General features: G+C 46.6%; 1 protein-coding gene across 2 annotated transcripts in view; it reads right to left on the bottom strand.

The window, feature by feature from the left end:
• Positions 1 to 8,400: 8,400 nt before the first annotated feature.
• LOC146334045 (mesoderm induction early response protein 2-like) overlaps positions 8,401 to 22,928 on the bottom strand; it is a 67,291-nt gene continuing 52,763 nt past the window's right edge. The window contains exons 12-13 of one of the 2 annotated variants that reach the window (XM_084825086.1): positions 22,504 to 22,640; positions 8,401 to 20,773 (exon numbers count right to left, since the gene is read on the bottom strand). In XM_084825086.1, coding sequence (XP_084681212.1) covers positions 20,274 to 20,773; positions 22,504 to 22,640 — 637 coding nt within the window. In that variant the 3' untranslated portion in view covers positions 8,401 to 20,273. The remainder of the gene's footprint in view (positions 20,774 to 22,503; positions 22,641 to 22,928) is intronic. The other variant, XM_084825087.1, reaches the window with a different exon arrangement.

Genomic DNA, 22,928 nt, shown 5'->3' with positions numbered 1-22,928 from the left:
AAAAAACAAAAAATTGAATAAAATTTGACAGGGCCAAATTATATTGCTGTGTGTGGCCAGATCTGGCATCTGGGCTGCCCAGTGGCTGACCTTGGCCTAAAGGATAAGGATAATAAACAGGCAGCTGGGACTTCAGACTGTCTCTCTTGTAACAGTCAGGGCATAAACCAGTTCTTAAAGCAAGACAACTTTCACTAGCTTTAAAAAATAAATCACATCACAGAGGGAAGGAGAGTGAGCTCAGGGGCTGTAAACATTACTCAATCCCGGTGGAATTTCTTCATTCCATACCTGCCCAGCCAAAGTTCTCATTACTGCCATTAAGAGCAAAGCCGCAAAGTAATTGCAAAAGCTGCCTATATCAAGCCTCTTAACCTTAGCGCAAAATAAACCACGCCCTGGCACAGGACTGGCCACCTTTATGACAGCCAGCCCCACATAAGGCCCAAACCCAGATAATACGAGGATCTACATTAAGGATCTACATTAAAAAATAATTCACTTTTTTAAAGGCCTGATCCATCAGGGATGTCTTTTAGCGGCTTTAAAATATTCATTTTTTTACATTGCCCTACAATGCATACTCACTTGGAAGTAAGCCCCACTATGTCCTACGGAGCATCCCTTTCCCCTGCCACGGGAAGTAAGTGCAATTAAAGATTGCAGCCTTATTATTGTTACTATTTACTAAAATTTGTGTCTCACCCTTTCTCCAAGGAGCTTGACTTTCTTCCCCCACAACATTAACTTCACAATAAACCTAAGATTTTTTTTTTTTTACTGTGAGGCACCTTGGAAAAAATTGTTGTTTTGAAATGAACCATTTAAGTCTCTTAAAAAAAATTAATAAGGAGGCAGGTCAGTTGAAGAAAGAGTGACCTGTGCATGGTCACCCAGCAGGGATCTTCATTGCCCCACCACATTTCTTCCTAGGTGCAAGTGAATGCTCCCTGCCAATACACAAACTGGTAAAACTCAGCAATCCTCTAGTCCTCATGGCTATGGGAGTGGGATAGGCAAAGCTGGCTAAAAATCTTAAAAGCTGGGTGAGAGGCTAATCAAGATGTTCAGTAACTAGAGCAGGAGCGTCTGTTCTCTGCATAATTCTTTGGCTCCTTCTCATAACTAGGGAACGCAGAATAAATTATACTGAGAAAGCACACGTGCATATCACAAATATACGCAAGTTTACATCATCCATACAGGTCACAGAATATTTTAGCATGTTAGTGCACACATATGTATTTCCTTAGAGCAGCCACTCTGTGAATTTCAACTAATCTCTCCTTTCGCCAGCTCTGCTCCCCTTCCACCGACTCTTTGTAGAAAAACAAAACAGAAAACTGAACAATCCGGTTCCAAGTAAAGGTGGTAGACTTCTGCAAAACGAACCCAGTTCACACACACACATGCATGCATGCACCTTTGATTGGGAGAAGGTATTCTGAGCACAGAGCTCTCTTAATGGCCCACGCATCTGGTGAGTATTTATAGAACCACACACCCTAACTTCCCCCATACACTTAACTCTCAGGAATATATTTATCTGACCTAACATTCAATTTTGCCCAAGAACAACAGAACCTAAGAAGAACCTTGCTGGATCAGAAGGAGATCCATCTACTGCAGCATCTTACAAGCAAGGCACGAAAGCAACAGCTCCGCATCTGGTTTTGAGATATTCTGCTCCTACAACTCCAATCATCCCTGACTATCGGGCATGCTTGCTAGGGCTTATGGGAGTTGTAGTCCAAAAACACCTGGAAGGCACCAGGTTGCCTCCTGCCACCCAAATTATACTACTGAAATGAAGAAAACTTGGGGTAACCAGGAGTGTGTGCATGTGTGTGTATGTGGAAGGACTGTGAGTTCTGTACTGTTTGGGTACTCAGAACCAATTCCTGGACTCAGAATTCTTTCATTCCAAGGGCTAAGACAGACATTGTATTAAATCTATATCTAGCAGCTATGTCTTTTGTTTCTATTTTTACTCTAGAGGAGGTGCAGGGGGCCTGATCTGGATCAGTACCATAGCATGGAGTGTGTGTGTAGGGGGGCTTTTAAGATCCAGCTCAGGGGCCCTGTGGAGTAAAAATGAAGGGGAAAAAAAGATGTAGCTGCTAGATATGGATTTTAATTAATGTCCATTTGGGTGGATTTGGGGGTTCTAGTAAAAAGTAGATCTCACAAGCCTGAAGTCTGCCCACCCCTGGCCTGCTCTAATGTATTTAGGGTGTGGAACAGAAAAAAGAAACAACTCCCAGCATCCTCCAGCCAGAAGATCTTCTAATCTAATAGCTAGGAGGCCACGATATAGCCAGCTGTGCCCCCAAGAACAGCCATACTAAAGTGGACTGCCCAAAATGCATAGCACCAATAAGCAAAGGGGCAAACATCCATTAAGGCTGGTACCAATTCATCTGCTCCTTTCTTCCTTCCCCAACCTGCTGGCCTCACTTACACTGTAATCGTATCCATGTCGACGCAGAAGTCCCAGCAGGTTCAATGGCGTTTACTCCCAAATAAGTGGGTACAGGCTTGGAGCACAACCCTATGCATATTTACTCAGGATTAAGTTCTATTGATTTCAATGGGGCTTACTCTCGGCTGGTTCGCCAGCTCCGGCCTCTCCTGGACAGGGAAAGCTTGGCCACGGTGGTACAGGCGCCAGTAACCTCAGGACTGGTCTACTGCGACGCGCTCTACGTGGGGCTGCCCTTGAGGCTGGTCCGGAAGCTGGAGCTGGTGCAGAACGCAGCACCTCGGCTCGGGTCAGGAGCTGCCCCTTTGGTGGTGGAAAACAAACTTTCCCCACAGACGGGAGGCGGGAAGGGGGGGGAGGGGCGAAGAGTCCTCCTTACCAACCAGCAAACAGAGAACATCGAGCGCGACGAAGATCCTGCTGCGCTCCAGCGCCGGCGGGGCGGCCGCGCTTCACATGGCGCGAGCGAACCGGGCACGGCGGGACGCGGCTGCGGGTGGTACGGAGAAAACGGCGAGCTCCGTCCCTCCGCCGCCGCCCCGGGAGTGAAAGTTCGACCGGGGTGGCCGGGAAGCCAAGGGGCCGAATCGCTCTGGAAGCGCGCCGCCCTCCGCCCTTCTTCCTTTCCAGTTTACGCTGTCGTGCGTGTGTCAAGCGGTGTCTCCGAGCACGTGCAGAGTGTCTTCCTCTCCCGACAGGAAGCGCCTTGCAGTCAACATATAATTCGCTCTTCGAGCAAATGCAGAGTGCCTTCCTCCCCACACCTCCATCCAGAACGAGGTCTCTGTCTTTCAAAAAGAGCTTAAGGGCAAAGTACTTTTGAGCATGTGAAGAGTGCCCTGCCTTCCAAAGTGAGGAAGCAGCATTTTAGACGAAGGACAGTGTGCCTTAGAACATATGCATGGGTGACTGGCCAGATAGGCAATTAAGAGATTTAATAAATAAAATAAATGTGCAAAATGCATTTCCCACCCTAGATATCTTTTTCTTTCTTTCTTAGACGTAAGGGCAAGGTGCTTCTAAGCATGTGTAGAGTGACCTTCCATTCCAATGGGAGGAAGAAGCTTTATTTTATCATCATCATCATCATGACAGTGGGTCTTGGGACATGGGCAGAATTCTTTTTCTCTCTTTCTCTCTAAAAAGGACCTAAAATGTAAAGTGTCTGTGAGCATATGTCCTATTGTTTCTGATAGCATTTGCTTTAGAAAACACACACACTAGTGTGGAGAGAATGCTTTTGATATCATCCTTTGATCTTTTGTTTTTTAAAATTCTGTTTACCTGAGTGGAAGAAAGGTCTTATCATCATCAACAAAATCCAGGGCAAAGTGTTTTTGAGCATGTATAGAAATGCATTTTCATGGCAGGGGTGGGGCAGCGGGTGGAGTTGCTGTAAATATCAATGTCAAGGGGAGAGTAACTCTGAGCATGAGCAAAATGCAGCCCTTGGTGCCATCTTTTTAAAAAACACCTCTTCTTCTAGAAACTAGGGAAATAAGCAGATGGGAGGTGGGGAGGCGATTGAACACACAAGGTGTTTTCAGTTTATACCCCTCTGTTTCAGGCAGCTGGAAATTTTAATCAGGCCAATAAAATTATGGCCAAGTGGCAATCCAAGCCAGCACCACAATTCCAGCACTGTGGAGCATGCGTAGAGTGCCTTTCCCTTCTGACACTGTGCTCATCAGCAGGGCTTACTCTCAAGTTAGCATGCATAGGGTTGCAGCCTATGGAGAACAAAGCCTCCCCCCCACCCCATGCTGTCAAAAGGAGGCAATAACAAAAACAGCTGGACACCCTGTTCGTTGTTCCACTTTCACATTCTTCAGTTCCAGGTGACCAGGAAGAAAGGGTTTTGCACTTTTGACATGCCCACCCTTGTAGTAAAAATGTAACCTAAAAGCCATTGCATGTGCCTTCAGCAGCACGTAGTATTGTAAGAGCTGCGCATGCCTGGAATGAGCAGACAGTAACCCTAAGATAAGGTTGCTAGGCAAACCGCTGGCAACCCATCAAAAGTGACACGCTGGCTGAGGAATGCAAGCGAAGTGATAAAACTGTAGCACGGGGGTTGCCGGGGGTCGACTCTGCTTTTGAGCGTGAGCTCCTCTGTCGAACTGTTTGCAAACAATGAAATCGAGCTGGACCCAGCCTGCAGTTGACTCTCCTCTTTGGGGCAAATTGGACTAGCCTCCAGGGGGCGACACTAGCATTTTGTGCAACAATCTGGCGAGCTGGCAGGAGTCCCTTGGACCACCCTGGGGTGAAACGACAGAACCGGCGAAGGTGCCTGTGGGGCGCGCTGGACCGCCTTTGAGGTCTGCCACGGCACCAGAGAACGGGGGTCGGGACACCCAGGAGATTAAAGGCGTGGACTCCATTGATTGAGTCAACCAGGCTGAACGGGTCTGAAGAGACGGCACTGGGGTGCTGGGCAGAGTAAGTACTTGATTTCCCTTGTGACTTTCTGTTTGAGTTGCCTTCGGAGCGTCTGAGGTTTGTCAGGCTCCGTGTATGGTTTCAAATAGAGGTAGGCACAATGGGGGCGGGTAGCTCCCGTTTAGAAAGCTCTGCCACTCCCTTGGGATGCATGCTCAGGAACTTTAGGAAGTTCAAAAGAGATTTTAGAATTAAGATGGCCAAGGGTAAATTGACCTTCTTTTGCCAACTGGACTGGCCAGCGTTTGGAATTAGTTGGCCAGACATAGGATCCTTTGATGTAAATCTTGTAAATGCTGTATATAAAAATGTGGTGAATAATGGGCAATGGGATCAATTCGCCTATATTGATGGTTGGTTGAATTGGTGCGGAAAGAATCCCCCTTAGTTACAGAAGTGTAAATGTGTTACTGGCAAAGGACCGCAGGGGCAAGAGACCCTGGGTGGTGTCTGAATCAATAGTGAGATAGATTTGCCTCAGGGAAAGTGAGGTTATCAGCATTTGGATGAGTGCCGACCAAAATCCACTGAAGGTGAGAAAAGGTTGAATATAAAGTTCAATATTGTAAAGTCATGATGGTATGCTCCGAGGTGAAGCCCAAAGCCCCTGTTCCCCCCGATTCAAGCCCCGCAGGAGGAGCTTGAAGGCTGGGAGACCCTGCCCAAGGTGCCCTGAGCTCCCCCCGGTCTGATTCGGTCTGTTAGGTTGGGGGGAGAGGTTGTCGGGGGAGGGAGGGGGCCCTCCAGAGACAGTTTGTCTGCCACCGTATCCACGTTTGTTAGAAGAAGCAAAGCAGTTGAAAAACGTTGCAACTTCTGAAGAAAGAGATTTGTCTGAAGTCTTAAAGACTCTGGCAAAATCAAGAAACAAAGACAGAGCACGTTCTTGAAATATCAGGGTCTGTGTGAGCTTATCTCTGTCAGCCTGCTCAGAGCAGAGCCAAGGGGGACTTGCCTAACCCCCCTTCGCCCGTGGCTGGTTTAGCCTTGGCAAGCAGAGAGGCTGGAAGGTGTCTGTGAGGACCTGACAAAAGAGTGAGGTTTGCAAAAAAACAAGAAAAGCATCACAGCTGGAAAGCTGAGCAGCACTGCTCTGTTCTTATCTGTGGAGGAATCTAGAAGAGGTGTAAGGTTACACCTTCCCCATTCGAACTGATGAAGAGACAGAGAGCTTTTGTTAAAAACATCCCTTCTTTATGGCCCAAAGCCTTCTTTGTTAGAGGCACTCTGCACATGGACTGGAACTTTAGACAGTTAAAGACTTGCCGTAAAAAGTACTGTGAGGCTTGTCATAGCCTTAAACTCCCGTTGTTGTAGATTGTGTGTTTGTTTGTGATCAGCTCAGTGTACAGTTTGATTTGTGATTTCAACACTCAGATAAAAAGCTGCATTTGACTGAAAGAACTGGGCATATTTAGCCTTGAGAAGAGAAGACTGAGGGGAGACAGGATAGCGCTCTTCAAGTCCTTGAAAGGTTGTCCCAGAGAGGAAGGCCAGGATCTTTTCTCAATCATCCCAGAGTGCAGGACACGGAATAATAGGCTCAAGTGACAGGAAGCTGGATTCCGGCTGAACGTCAGGAGAAACGTCCTGACTGTTAGAGCAATATGACAAGGGAACCCATTACCTAAGGAGATGGTGGGCTCTCCCACACTGGAGGCATTCAAGACAAGGCTGGACAGCCATCTGTCAGGGATGCTCTGACTTGGATTCCTGCACTGAGCAGGGGGTTGGACTCGATGGCCTTGTAGGCCCCTTCCAACCCTACTATTCTATGATTCTATGATTTCCAAGGCTTTGATTTCATTTACCCTAATGAAGCATACAGATACAAATTTCTAGAGATTCACAGACTACAAAGGAAACAGCCTTCAAAACGTTCAAAGAGAAACTACGAAAGTTAGTTTCCCTTTAAAAAGGGGGGCCAAATTCTCTTAACTTAAGAGGTGAGAGGGAAAGAGTCCCCCACTCTCCCGTGATACTTCTAAGCCCAGCTGTGCTTCTGAAGCCTGAGAAAGTTCCTGCCCCATGTGTTCCAGCTCTTTCTCAAAATCTGAACTGTTCTGACGTTCCATTTGCTCAAAGGCAAACCTGACACTCTGCCAAAACTCATGCAGTGTGGAGTTGCCGATGCAAAAATGGTGGCTTGGAACTCTTTGCATGTATGAGAACGCCCTTCCCTTGATTTTGATGGGCCCTGACCATGCATTCAGAGGAGCAGTATAATGGTTAGATCTGCTCCACCATGCCCTACGATGCAAAACAAATGCTTTCCAGTCATGGTGTTAGATTTTAATGATATGAAAAAGGTATAAAAGAAGGCAGAAGAAAGTAGCAGACAAAAAGGCTTAAAAAAGAAAGAGAGCTTATCCCAAATGTGTGTCGTTGAGATTAGTAAGAAGATCTAAGCAAGCGAGTCTCTGTCGAAGCAATGGCAAACAGCCTAACTTGCAGAGAAGACAAAGAGTTAAAACTGGTGCATGGCACAGAGAATTTGAAACATGATCTGCAGAACAGGCAAGCCAAAAGATAAGTGTGCCTGTTACAAGAGGGAGGCTATAGTAGCCATAAAAAGGGGTGAAGCCCCCGTATGAAGCTTTAACAAAAATATTACCCACTAGAAGTTGTTAGATAAAAAGTTCTTGCTTCCGGTTTAGAAGAAAAGGATGCCAGGCAGGCAGCAGTGGATCCAACACTATTTTATTGAAACGTTTTGCAAAACGGGTGCAGAGCAGTCTGGACCCCGAGACACGTGTGCAAAAGCCTTTTATACCATATCACTTCTATTGTTCTTGCCAGTAACCAATGAAACAGTCAGTACATCAGCTTACCAAGTCAATAGCCAATAAACAGTCAGTATCAGCTTACCAAGCCATTAGTCATGAGCGCGTCATTATGGTTCTCCTTTTGGCTCCGCCCACATTTTTCCCACCACTCGGGCTCCTACGTAACTGAGGCGCCAACGGTTATGGAATCTCTTTTTCTAACAAAGTGGACAATTAAAATAAAAAAGGCTTTTCTTAAATTGAAGTAAGCCTTAATATCACCGCCTGCTTTAGCCTTATCAGACCCCAGATCATGAAGTTTTTAGAGCTATGGTGCACATGAGAGCACATGAAAAGAGTGCCATTCCTGGAAAAAGGAAAAGGCAATGCTGGCAGCCGCGGCTTGAGAGCACAGAAGCGACCGGGTGGGGGGGGGAGTGAAAAGGAAAGGGCCGACCGGGGCTCAATAAATGTGCGTATTGTCAAGAGAAGAGACACTGAAAGAAAGATTTTCCAAAGTTGAAAGAGAAGAGAAAAGTGACTCAACCTGAAAGCTGCCAAACGTGGGCAGGGTCCTCCGGGGCTGGGGGGGAGTCTAGCTGAAAGGCCACCACCCTACGAACAAATGCTCTGGAGAATCCCAAGATAAAAGTAAGGGTTGGTGGCAAGGACTGTAAAGCCCTAGTAGATACTGGAGCCACATTTTCTATGATCCCTGTGAAGCCCCCCCCCAGCGAGAGAAAGTGGAAAGCATGTAATTGTAAAAGGAATTAAAGGGGGAAAAAAACTAAATTGCCCGTGTGTAAGCCCCTCCTCACGAAGACTGGAAATAACATACTGGAACATGCCTTTGTAGTTTCATCTGCACACCTGGTTGCCCTCTTGGAGCCGGACTTGTTAACAAAACTGCAAGCTAAAATCTTCTTCCTGATAATCAGATTGTAGTACAGCTGCCAATAATGCAGGGCTCAAATTATCAGATGGCCCTTCAAGCAATCGAGATTGTGTCAGAGGCCAAAGGGACTGAGATTTTAGAGAATGTTTATCCGTGTGTGTGGGCAGACAGAACCCCTGCCTGAGCAAATGCATAACACCAGTTAAAATCTTCTTTAAAAAGGGAGAGCCCTGTGTGCGTGAGGCAGTATCCTCTGAAGAAAGCCACCCGTGCAGGCTTGAAGCCGCTCATTGAGAAGTTAAAAATTATGGTTAGCTAATAAAGGGATCATCCCCCTTTAACACCCCGACCTGAGAGCAGTGGCTGACTGCCCTTTGTGCCTCAAAAATAATTCAAAAATGTTTGAGCCCCCAGCTCAAATGAGAAGTCGCCCATATCCTTTTCAGAGATTTCAAATTGGCTTTTCAAAGTTGCCCCAGACTCATGGCTATCGGTACCTGCTAGGAATGATAAAACCAATTGACTGCACCGCACAAACAGTAGCCAAGATCCTGTTAAAAAGTAATCCCTAGGCTCTTGTTACTAAAGAGAGTGAATCAAATCAGGGGCCCTATTTTGTTGGACAAGTGACGCAAATAGTGGCCCAGGCATAACAAACTAACTAGAAGCTACACCCCCCTTGGAAACCTCAATCCATAAGTCGAGAAGATGAACCACACCTTAAAGACAATGCTCACTAGAATTTGTTTAAAGATTAAGTTGAAAGGCCACAGGGCTTGCCCATCACCTTGACTCTAGTACGGTGCACCCCCAAGGGAAGGATTAAATTAACACCCTTTAAACGTTCCATAAGCACCCACCTCGGATATTACCTATGGCTGATAGCTTAAATGTGAATTTAGAAGTAAAAGTTTTAAGATTCAAGATTATGTTACTGCCTTGCAGTCTGTTTTGTTTTCACAGGTTTGTGACACCTCACCAATCCTGGACTTTAGACGCTCCAGTGCATAATCTCAATCCCAGCGATCGGGTGCTAATCCAGTCCTAGAAAGATGAACCACCTACCGAGAAGCGGAAGGGTCTGTTTCAGATCCTACTTACCACTCCCATTGCTATAAAAGTCACCAAAGGGAAGAAGTGGATTCATCACACTGAATAAAGGCATCACCTGCACCAGAGAGGGTCACACCGGAAGCTGACCCACCTGAAGGCAGCCATTGGAGTAGCAAACCACAGAGGGACTCAAGTATTTGTTCATGAGAGAGCTTTCTCCGAACGCTTACTCATGCGCATTATTCTCTCCTTCTTAAGTTTAGTTGCCTCAACACTCCCCACTCAAGTAAAAACAACAAAAACATTAGTTTAAGAGACATGTTCAGTTTATGTTTAAGCAGAATAGAGATAATTTTGCTGTCTATTACAAACACCCATCAACTGTCAGAAACTTTACTTTGTTGCCTGCCTTAATTAGAAAAACTCAGGTAGCTCTACAGAAAGAGGGCGCTCTCGTTTCAAGAGTTCCTGATGAACGGAACAAAACTGAGTTCCAAAAGTTAAAAAAAAATGTGGTTTTGTTGTCAACATTCTAGTAGCTAGAACAAAGGCATCCTAGGCCTCACTTGCTGTTTAGAGAAAACCGTCAATGCCACAGCAATAATAGTTTGCACATTTAAGTGCGCAGTCCACCGCTGAACCAAAGAGAGTATAAATTTGAGAAAAGCCTTTTGAGGGGGGAATTGTAAAAATGTAACCTAAAAGCCATTGCATGTGCCTTCAGCAGCACGTAGTATTGTAAGAGCTGCGCATGCCTGGAATGAGCAGACAGTAACCCTAAGATAAGGTTGCCAAGCAAACTGCTAGCAACCAATCAAAGTGACAGGCTGGCTGAGGAATGCAAGCTAAGTGATAAAACTGTAGCGCGGGGGTTGTCAGGGGCCGACTGCTTTTGAGCGTGAGCTTCTCTGTCGAACTGTTTGCAAACAATGAAATCGAGCTGGACCCAGCCTGCAGTTGACTCTCCTCTTTGGGGCAAATTGGACTAGCCTCCAGGGGGCGACACTAGCAATTTGTGCAACACCCTGAGCACAGGCCCATGGTTAATTGTACATAACAACAGCCTCTTATACTTTAGCTGGGCCTACAAACATAAGCGCACTGTGGCCTAAAACAGGATCTACTGGAATCCTAGGATCCAGTAACAGACCTACACTGAGAATTAAAGAATTCTGAGCCCAGGAATTTGTTTTGATTCCTGCAACTGAGCAAAGCTCACAGCCCTTTCACACAAAAATCCATCCCTGCTTACCCCAGGCTTTCTTCATTTCAGCAGTATAATCTAAGCCAGGAGGGAATCACTTTGTTGCTGCCGTTGGTAAACAGTTGGGAGTCAGAAATCTTTGCCTATCTAATTTAGGGTGGCCAGGTGGGTGGTGGTGGTGGTGAGCCTTCTAGCTGTTGCTATTGCTATAACACTGGGAATCAGAAACTCTTGTGATCTGGTGCAAATCGCTCAGAGATCTACCAGTAGATCCACATGTGTTTTCTGCCCACCCCAGGCCTAAAACATTCTGCAAATCAATGGCCCACCCTCACATCTCCAAAGAGTGACCTGGCTGGTTAGCCAGGGTGGTGGTGTTTTGTTGTTGAGGTTTTTGTTTTGTTTGAGTTTTGTTTCCAGAAATTAAACAGCAGAATCAGACTTCATTGGAAAAACAAAAACTCAGGATTGTTTCCAGGTCTATTTGCTGTTTCAGCTTTAAGCAAAAAAAGAAAAAAAGTTTTTTTTTAAAAATTGCCCATGCTTGCAAGATTTCTCCAGCCAGGAAATGTGTTTTGTCACAAAGGGATGTGTTAGATTTGGCTGGGCTGGGCTGGGCTCAGAGGCTGTTTATCCAGCCTAGGGTGTAGTTAAATAGAATAGGTCTGGGTTGTTGGGGTTTTTTTTGCAAGTAATGGCTAGCAGTTTGCATGGGTATGTGATCATGCTGCAGGCCTAGAATACCACCACCACCTGATGATTTGCTACATCACCCCACCCACCCGCTGGTTCAGGGATTAGTTTAGAATGGTCACAGATCTTCTGGATCTCACCAAATCCTTCATCACAAACCTTGAAGAATTCTGTGAAACTCAAATCACTACCATTAAAAAAAAAGCAGGGGGTTACATGTGGATAAGCTTTAAAATGGAAAGATGTGCTTGTTAGCTTTTGTAAAATTCACACTGGGTAGAAACACACACACCTATATTAGTCAGGGCTGCTGCCACATTACACAGCTTTCTGGATTTGGATTTCCTGGGAAGAATAAGGAAGGTGAGAGAGAAATGGAACAAGGTGTCAAAAATGTAGAATTGCAACAGTGAAAACTGAGAGTTGGAGCTAGTGGAATGTAAACTGGTTTAAATCTGGATTGGACTGTTCCAGATAACAGAAAAATGTGTGAAATGATTCACCAATCTGCTAAAACTGATATACCATTGACAGTCTGATCCAGTTTCAAACCAGTTTACATTTGCGGTGTATTACAAATGTAAACAGGTTTGAATTCAGATTGAACTGTCAGTGTTTTTCCCCCTCAAAGGCTCCTGGGTAATGTAGTTTGGTGAAACCCTTTGTTAGTGGTCCCCCAAAGTCTTTTATAGATAAATAATTCTCAGAGTTCCTTTATACCTGTTATTTACTATTTCCTCCAAAGAGCCCAGCATGGTTCTCACCAACCCATTTTTATCTTCACAACAATCTTGTGAGCTCATTTAAACTGATAGCAACCAGACCACATACTTTTAATTAAGTTATACTCCTGCAATGTGAGGACTAACAGATGAACAGTGAAAGTGGATTCTGAGAGGCCTTAGAGACTTATATTGCAAGCTTGCAAAGCTAAACACCCCCATCTCTCATGTAATGGTTGGAGGATCTTTCTGCTCTCTCAACACTTGAATGTATACCCTTTAGTTATCAGTCTCATTTGGATACCTACTCAGATACATGGACTGCTTATATTAATGCATATATTTAAGACAGGAGTGCTGAACTTTTGCTAATGGTATTATGAACTGATGCTGTCATTTGGTTATTTCTTTTTCTATTTCCAAATAAAATTATGGGGGGAAATTGAAAAAAAAACCTAAATGCACCCAAAAATGAGGTAACAGCTTACAGTGGCCTTTATTGGTTTCTCATTGGCCTTTGACCTGGTCCGATAGAGGATGACTCCTGCTTAAAAGTTTCACAGCATTGACACAGCCAGGCCTGTTCAATCTGGTGAAAATGCTTTACTCCTCCGCTCTTACCTGAGCAGGAAATACAGATAAGGAGAGCCACGATCCACACCAGACTCGGCTGCATCCTGAAGGTCACGATGCAGACCAGCTTCAGAGAGATTATAATAGAGAGATTCTTTTTTAAGTCTTCTGTGGGTTTTTTTCCTTTTAAGTAATTGTGTTCAACTACGCATTACACTACATGCATCCAATAAAAAGCAATTTCTTCCCTGCAAACTAGCATGCGTCTGGGTGTGGGTTTTAAAGCAGAGAAGTAGGAAGTGGGGGAAGAGAATAATGGCTAACACTTTCCCCAGCTGTTGCATATCTGCTCCAAATCTGCCCCCCCTTCTTTGTGTGGGAATCCAGGTGTCAGAGACAAATAATTTCCATTCTGCCAAATTCCTAATGTGTACATAGGATGCTGCTTTATCCTGAGTTAGACCATCAATCCATCTAGTCCAGTATTGGGGACCCCTTTGGCAGTGAGCCTTCATAGTTTCAAGCAGAAAGAGGTCTTCGGCTGCGGAGATCCTTTTAGCTAGAAACAGTGTGGTGTAATGGTTAGAGTGTTGGACTAAACCCCACTCAGCCATGAACTCACTGGGTGACTTTGGAGCAGTCCTGGACTCTCATACTAACCTACCTCACAGGGTTGCTGCAATTATAAAATGGAGAGGAGGATCATGTGTGCTGGCCTGGGCTTCTTGGAGGAAAGGCAAGAATTAAATGTAATAAATAAATAAATTTTAACTAGGAATGGGGGACAAATCCATTTGGTTTGCTTTTTAATGCAAAGGTACCTAATTTTGCACGTTTCTCATTATATTAAGAAAAATATACACATTTCAAAATGTGTATATTAGGCAAAATTGTCTACAAAATTAGGAGGAATGCACTAAAAATGCATACAAATGTTTATGTGAACTTCTTTTAAAAATTCTCAGCATTTGGGACAAACTGAATTTAAGATTGGAAGAGAATGAGGAATGAGAGAAACATAAACTGTCAGATGCATCTCTCCCTCCTTTCAACTAGAGATGCCAAAGATTGAACTGGGGACCCTCTGCATGTCCACACCAGGAAGGACAGGTAGTGTCCCCTGAGGATATGTGCGTGTGTGTATTCTTTGTATTCTTTTGTACACTGCTTCAGGATTTGTTTCAAATGAGAAGTAGTATATAAATATTGATAATGATAAGCAGCATATTTTAGCTTAAAGCTCTTGCTGCTAGTAACTAAGCCTTAGGAGAGTATTTCAAGCCTTTAGAATGAGGGGAAAAAACTGAACAAAAGCAGGAGAGAAAAGGAAGGGCTTCCTAATACAGCACAGAGTTCAACTGTGGAACTCACTGCTATAAGATGTGGCAATGCAGCCAGGTTAGGCAGGCTTTAATAGGGGATTGGACACATTCATGGAGCATTGATAGCTACTGGTCATGATGACTATACAGGATCAGAGGCAGTGTACCTCTCAGTGCCAGTTGCTGGGGAGCATGGGCAGGAGGGTCCTATTACAATCATGCCCTGCTTGTGGGCTTCCCATTAGGACATCTGGTTGGCCACTGTGGGAACGAGGATGCTGGTATAGATAGATCCAGCACACCTCTAATTACGTTCTTATGGGCTTGATTCTATGCTCAGACATTCCATATCTCCTACACTGGATCCCTCAAATTATACTCAGGGAAATTTCCTTTAGTCATCCATGCTTTACTTCTTCTTCTGACACATACCCCTCTCTGCTCTTCTAGGCTTACCCCATTTTGTTCCACCCCCTCCCCCTCAGCTCTGGTCCCTTGAACAACTGCACGACAGATGAGAAATTCAAATGGTGAAGCAGGTGAAACATCACCAGCTGAACCTCTGCCTGTCTGTCAACAGTACTGCTATTTGAAGTTGTCTTCAGATATCTGGAAGGGTTGCTCTGCAAAAGACAGAGCTGACTTGTTCTCTGTTGCTCCAGAAGGCAGGAAATTGCAATGAAGCTGATTTCAGTTAAATATTGGGAGAAACTTCCTAACAATACAAGGTGACTGACAGCTGCCTCTGGAGGTGATGGGCTCTCCTTTGCTGGAGGTATTTAAACAGAGGCTGAACCGGCAATCTGTCAGCAAGATCCTGCAACTGAGCAGGGGGTTGGACTTTATAGTCTCCAAGGTCCCTTCCAACTGGAAGAGTCTATGGCTGGTTTTTAAAAAGAGGAAATTGATACTTTGTGGCAGTGGAGGCTGGTGGCTCCAATGTCAGTGGGGCGGTGCATCCACCCCGGGTTTCAGTCAGAACTCTAAAGGAGTTATCCAAGGTGTGGAGGGATGAAGCAGGTAGCTCCTTTAGAGTTCTGACTGAAAGGTGGAGTGGATTCACTGCCCCACTGACATCGGAGTCTCCAGCCTCCACTGCATAATACCCAGTTTATTAATTACTGCAGTCCTATAACTGGGAGTAGGCTCCCTTGAGCTCAGTGGTGCATACTTCGGACTGTATCAGTCCCACTTGTAAAACACATTGAGCTTTAACAAAATATCTTCTTCAGCAAGCTGAAATGAGCTTTTAATTAGAGGCAAATAGGAACCCTACCACAGAGTCTGTGCCTTGGATGGCTCCTTTAGAGTTCTGACTAAAACCCAGAGCGAATTCACCACCCCACTGACATTGGAGCCACCAACCTCCACTGCTCTGTGGGTTGCAGTCTTCAGGCATGGAATCCTCCCCACTGTCTCTTTTATCCCTACATATATTCTTGATATACACACAGCAGCCCCATCCATCTATGCACACCGGTCCCCCTCTGGCTTTGGACAGCCCTCTTGCAATTATGGAGAAACAAAAACAAGCCCACACCACCTGTGTGACCCAGACCAAAAACTTGTGTGAGGATTAGGCCTCAGAAACCCATGCCTCTTATCGTGCCGCTTTAGACAACATCTGTCTCCACTTTCTGCTCTCTCCTGCTGTTTGGTCTACTTTCTCTACTAAACATCAACAGTTCGAAAGGCAGCACTTACCTCCGAGCTGAGCTTGCACTGCTGTGTTCTGCAGGAGACATCGCTTACTCCCCTTACACACAAAAGTGCTTCTTTTCTAGACAAAAGGAGCGCCAAGCCTTGGGACTGTACTTTTAATCCCTGATGTGCAGGGTCCCTCTCTAGCTATTCAACAGCAAGGGAATTTAACTGTACATCTGTTGTTTATTCGGTCAGTCGCTTCCGACTCTTCGTGACTTCATGGACCAGCCCATGCCAGAGCTTCCTGTCGGCCATTGCCACCCCCAGCTCCCCCAAGGTCGAGTCCGTCACTTCCAGAATGTCATCCATCCCTCTTGCCCTTGGTCGGCCCCTTTTCCTTTGGCCTTCCACTGTCCCTAGCATCAGCATCTTTTCCAGGGTGTCCTGTCTTCTCATGATGTGGCCGAAGTGCTTCAGTTTTGTCTTTACATCTCGCCTGTACATCTACTTGATAATCCATCTGGTCTTACTTGGCATTACTCAAGATCAAGCCCCAGGCACTGAAAAATGGATAACCAGGGCTGAGCCCTGGCATGGAAGAAGCCTGGCCCCACTCAAACCCCACCCCAGGACAAGAGAGATGCTTTTCTCCCATTTAAGGGGAGGGGCAGCTATGCAGAATAAGATCACCCCATCCAGAAGCATCCAAGGACGACAGGAACAGGTGAATGAGAGTAATAAAGGTGTGTTCATAAGCTGCATGCTGAAGGGGTGTGACCTGTGCCCCCTGGCCAATCAGAGGAATGGCGGAGGAGTCCCAGAGTCTCTATGAATGCCTAGGGTGGGAAGAAGGTAAAATTGAAATCTGCTGGAAGAACTCTGGGTGATTTGTAGTAGGCTTTCTGACTCCCAATAGTTTAACAATAGAACATTTTTTAAAAATCTGCTATGGTTCACCTTGTACGAATACCTTATCCTTCTGTGTTCCTTACCTCTAAATAAATATATAGGAGTATTCACTGGTTGCCTTGGATCAGGTCTTTCTGCAGCTCTTCTGGCCAAATTTAGAGAGTTTTGTGTTAGAATATTTGATCTCCAGTAACTCAGGTGAAGATGCGTACTTGCAAATAGCAGTTAACTTGGTGTATGGGGTTGTTACCGCATGACCTCAACCTGGCATGTGGGTCAGACGTCAAGCTTGTGGGATCTCTGTTTGGACTCAAGTGCAAAAACATGGCTTAGACAGAAGGGTGGTGTCATGCAGTCTCCCCAGCGGAATCCTTTTTGGAGGGTGATATAGAACCCCCTGAGTCAGATGTCACTGGAGACAAGCCACTTGAGGGGACCATGGGGCTGACCAAGAAGATCCTGGGACAGTGAGGCAAACAGCATTGGGTCTGCCTCCTCGAGAGGTGGAGGGGCACTGCCTCCGATTTGGCGGTGGATGTCGAGCTACCGCTGAGCCCCAGGAAATGCTGCTGTCTAGCAATACTGGCAAAGATGGCAGCCAGGTGAAGACATACCTGCTTACACAAGAGAGCTCCTCATGAGTAAAGGGCAAGTTGTGCACCAGGCTCTCATGAGTAGGGCCTCTTCCAGAGTGTGGTTAAACCCTGCATGGGGGTCAGCCTTAAAAGCCCCAGCCTCAGGCAGAGAGTTGCTGGAACAACATATGTGCATAACTCCTATGTGTGTATTCACAGACTGCACAGCTGTCTTCACTTGACCATATTGTGCTTGACTGTTTTCAGACATTGCCTTTGGATTCAACCCTGCCTGGCTACCTTGCTCTCTGCTTGGACCCTGCCTGCTCAAACCTGGACTGCCTTCTGACCATGCCTTGGAACCTAACCTTTCCTGGCAGCTCATTCTCCTTCCTTGGTTCTACCTGGAACAGGAGAGGCAAGTGTAACACTTAGAATCAAGGAAGAGGGCAGGTCTCAGTGCATCTCAGCCCAGGAATCTACCTTCATACCAGACCCAACTCCCAGTCCTTTCACACAATAATCAATTCCTGGTCCCCCCCTCCCCTCTTCCTTTGTTTCAGCTGACTTAATTTGGAGGAGGGGGTTGAAAGAGTTGTTGCTATTGTTTAACAATAGGGAGCCATAATTTTTTGGATGATCTACTGCAAATCATTCAGAGATCATCTAGTAGAGGTCTGGGAAGACGGTAGATCTCCAGCTGTTTGGGGCTTCAACTCCCAGAAGCCCCTGCCAGTATGGCCAATGGTCAGGAATGCTGGGAGTTGAAGTCCAAAACATCTAGAAATCTACTTTCTGCCCACCTGATATAGTAGATCCTGCTCCACCTTCTGCCCACCCGTTACCTAGAGTCACAGCACCTGATGGAAGGAATTGGGGAATCAAGCCAGTCATTTATCACTGGTGTAGTGATGTTCAGCATTCAATACCTGATGGCATGCCTCCCCCGAAATGAACCTACATGTACTCTACATTCAGTATCTAAGGTCCTCAGCCAGGTGCCTCCTCCGAGGGAAGCTCAGAAGGCAGCAATGAGGGGGCCTTCTCAGTACTGGCCCCCCATCTGTGGAATGAGCTCCCCGATGAGGTCCGCCTGGCGCCAACATTGGTATCTTCTTGGAGCCAGGGTAAGACCTCTCTCTTCTCCCAGGCATTTGGCAGAACCTGATGAGTTTTTAATCGGTCCTGGATGTATCTTTAGTCATGACTGACTGTTCAAAGTTGTTTTTAGTTATATGTTGTTTGTGTATATTGTCTGTGTGCTTTCATGTAAATGGCTTTTAAACTTTGCATATTGTATTTTAATGTGTTAACTTCTGTAAACCGCCCAGAGAGCTTCAGCTGTGGGGTGGTATAGAAATGTAATTACTAATGCTAATGCTAATAAAACAATTGGCTGGGAATTTAAATAGGTCCACAATTTTAAATAGAAAAGAACACGGACATCCCATATTACCAGCAACAAATCTAGCAACAGCAAAAACTTCCTCTGGGGGTGGGGAGAGAGAGATGAGAAACCAGATATATAGGTAGAAAGTAGGTGTGTATGGCATGAATCTCACCCTTGCCCTTTTTGCAATATTCCCAGCTGGCCAAAGCAGCTGAGAGGGGATGGGGTGCCCATTTTTCATGTTCACACTCCCCCTGCCCTGAGTCTAAGTTTGGCACTCTGAAGCAGGAGTTCTATCCCTGCTGCTGTCAAACTGTGTCATCAAAAAAGCGTTTCTCTGGCAAAAGTAAATGCATCTTTTGAACTTCACCCATGCCAACATTGCCTCCTACCACAGAATGTAAGCCACTGGGGTGGGGGACTGGCTGCCGAATGCCCAGAGATGGCCCACACCACATGTGGATGCCACTGAGCTGAATGATGGAGAGGAATGCTATTTTCATTGCTACTGTCCCTTCCTAGCAGGCAGAGGTGTCTGTGCCCGTGAGACGCTCGGTTTGGAATGCCAGCCTGGGGTTGCTGAGGACTAAGCAGCTTTGGTAAAGGGTGTACAGAGCCTTTGTCCCTGCCCGTTCCCCAGAGTCCCCCCCTACCCCAGCCACTCTTTCCTGCACGCGTGCCATCCTTTCCAAGCTCCCTCCACATCTATGAGATGGCAAATCCTTCAGGACACACGGCTTGGCCTTTTACCTTGAAAGGCCATGCTGCAGACTGCTGTGCTCGCAGTCCAGGACCCAATCGTCCCGTGGTGGCTTCTTTCTGTCCAGGAGCAGCAGCTCTGTTCTGGGAAGCCCCAGATGACCAGAGACAGGGGAGGTAGAAAAATAGGACTCAACGATGTTTCCACTCATTCTGCCAGGACAGGGTGCTGCTGCCACAAGATCTGGTAAGAAGTCAGCCCCCAAAATTTACAGGGAAAACCCAAAACCAAAGGGAGGGACCAGTTTCCGCCACTGCAGTGAAAAACCTGGAGTATCCTCCCACCCTGCCTGCTCTTCATCTCTATGGCCAACTGCATCTGATGCCCATTCCCACTTGCCAGAAGACCCCTCCCCCATCCTGCTCCAGCCTCCCCTCTTAAAAGTGCTCATGGTAACCCTTCCTCTCTCAGGGCGCCCCTCCTTGTGCCAGAGTGTCCTGGGCTGTTGATGCTCAGCTTAACAAGGGGCTTGGGTGGGTCGCTGGGCAGGTGGGGGAAGACTCGGTCTGCCTCGCATGGCTTTGGCCGCCCCGTCCATGCTGACCCCATAGGGGTCACCGGTTCTTCTCCATCAGCTTTTTGCGAAGAGAGTTCCGACAGAGGTGTTTGGTTTTGCTGGGCAGAGATTGAAATGTCAAGGGCAGGGCAGGAAGGCTGGTGGATGCTCCTGTAGTCTGGGAAGGCAAGGACCGAGAGATCGACGACTCTGACCCATCCTTCGTGGCCCAGGAAATGGAGACAACTGACCACCTGCTTCAGCCCATCTCCATGCCCCCAAAGGGAACTCGATCCAGTCCTGCCAGAGTCAGCTTTCGGCCTACAAAGGACCCCTCAACAGCCACGGTCACTGAGACAAAGAGTCCAACTGGGCTGTTGGTGCCGGACAGGCCTGCTGAGTGGCCAGAAAGCTATTTACATCTCCGATGCCAAGGATGCTGAAATCGGGGACGGATAAGGACACTTGAGTAGGGGCCACCAACGTCTCTGGATCCCTGTCCAGTCCCATGTGGCCAGAAATTAAAGGCAGCCCCTCCGCAACATTCCCAGGGAGGGTGAAGCCCACGGCGATGGCCTCCCTGGAGCACTGCAGTGACTCCTGTTTGTCTGCCATGCCCATTGGGTAGAACCCAGCATCAGGGGGATTTGGTGGATGCTGCAGGTAGGCTGGTGCGCGGCTCCCCGCAGGTGCCTCCTCGGCAGGGTCGAAGGAACAGTTTGTTTCCGAAGGGGTGCTGCACTCGTAGCCGTGGCCCGACTCGCTCGTGCTGCCCAAACTGCAGGCCATGCTCTCATTGCTCAAAGGCTCTGTCCGGGGGAAGGGAGGGGAAAACAGGGACAAAAGGCCTGGTTCACACGTCACATGCCACTGGATTGGAACCACTGCACACTGTGGATGGATGGCGGCTAAAGATATACGAACTATATGAAGAAGCACGGCTTTGGAGAGGAAGGAAGGTGATGCACAGGGACTGTAGCCCTATGAAGAACTGCTTTTGAGAGGAAGGAAGGTCCATAGCCCAGTGGCAGAGTACCTGCGTTATATGCTGAAGATCGCGGACTCAGCCCCTGACAAAGGATCTTAGCTAGGAGCTGATGGGAAAGACCCTTCTGTGCCTAAGGATGTCAGAGAAATCCACAACGGAATCAAAGGAGTGCAGATTTCTATGAATCCAACCTCCAGATTCCACACCAGACTGGCTTTTCCAGAGTCACATGGAATCCATGGACTTGTGGACTGTTTGTTTGTTTTTTACTTTCTGGCATTTTACACCAACTTAGTTGCAGAAAAATGCGTAAAATTTAAAAAAAAAAACTGGCTGAAAATGCGCATTTCCCCCATAGGCTGAAGCATGAAAATGCACATGGGGCGATTTGCACGTTTTCGCAAGTGCGAATTTGTGCAAACATGATCTGTGCAAATTTGGGAAGTAGGGAAAAATCCATTTCTGCCAACAAGCAGACGACAGAAACAAAGGCACCTGACAATCCACGAAAGCCAGACAGAATGTATTTTACAAAATCTGTACATCCCAATCTGTGGCCAAGACCCTGGAGAGCCACTGCCAGTCTGTGTAGATTACCGTGAACTAGATGGACAAATATTCTGACCTAGTCAGGAATATAGGAAGCTACGTTATACAAAACCAGATCACCAGTCCAGATCACCTGGTGTCCTCCAGATGTCTTGGACTTCAACACCCATCAGCCCCAGCCAGCATGGCCAATGCTCAGGAATGCTGGGAGTTGTACTACAAGCTGTAGGGAGGGCACCAGGTTGTGGAGCGCTGGTCTACACTGACTGGCGGTAGCTTTCCAGGGAGTTTTTCCCAGGCCTACCTGGAGATGCTGGGGATTGAACCAGGGACCTTCTGCACGCAAAGCAGGGGGTCTACCACTGGGCTATGCTACAAGGCAGCTTTCCATGACCCTGTCTTGATCTGTCTACCTATCTGGAAATTACTGATGGACACTTTCTGTTGGCAAGAGCAGAGCAGACTAGACTAGCTTTCCCTGACCTGGTGCCCTCCAGATGTTTTGGACTTCTTCAACTCCCATCAGCCTCAGCCATGCTTGAGTAGCTGCTTGGATATTTCTCTCTTCTTTTAAAATTATTCTGAATTACTGTTGTTGCTTTTAAATCTCTCTGTCTCTCTGGTTTCAAGCAATAACATAGCACCCTGGTTTGCAAAGACCAACATTACATTTGACTATGAAAATTATCTGACTGTAATAAATAAATAAATTGGTCAGGAATGATGGGAGTTGTTGTCCAAAATACCTGGAAGGCACCAGGATGGGAGAGGCTGGAGTAGAGAATATTGAGCCAAACAGTCTGATGTGGCATATGGCTGCTTCCTATATTATTGTGGGTTTTTTTTTCATGAAATGGATGTGCTGGGATTGTCTTTTTTCTCTGCATACTGAGGCTGGACCTGGAAGCTTCCTAAGTATGTGCAGAGTACCTTCCTCTTGCATCTGAATAAGTGCAAAACTCATACACAGACACATATATGTGTATTTGGGAATAATCAGGAAGACGTTTAGGACCCCGAGGGCAAGCCAGAAGGTGTTACCTGTGCTTTCCATAGTCAGGTGATCTGTCCTGAAACAAGGGTCCAGGCAACCAGTGTTCAACAGGATGGGTGGGGAACCACGTGAGCGGCTGGAACTTTCTACTTCTCCGCTGTCTAAAAAATTTTCCACGTAGTCCCTACAGGGGGGAAACAAAACAAACCCAAACAGACGTGTAGATGATAATTTCTGAATGACCGTATTAAAGTGTGTGTGTGTGTGTGTGTGTGTGTGTGTGTGTAGCAGGGTGTGTCAGCACCCCACATGGACCACCTGTGATGTTAACCAGGAGCCTCCCACTCTGTGCACTGATGGGGCTGCAAGATGGAGGCTGGAGAAACCTGGCTTCAGAGAAGTGGGAAGTGCCCCAAGGTTAAGCTTTCTACAGAGGGCCTGCCTCCTAGTCGACAAGGTGGGAGCCCCACGT

The sequence above is a fragment of the Heloderma suspectum genome, chromosome W (assembly GCF_057233095.1).
Source record: "Heloderma suspectum isolate Gila_16-S chromosome W, 16-S_ref, whole genome shotgun sequence".
NCBI classification, from domain to species: Eukaryota; Metazoa; Chordata; class Lepidosauria; order Squamata; family Helodermatidae; genus Heloderma; species Heloderma suspectum.
This window is presented reverse-complemented; position numbering and strand designations above follow the sequence as displayed.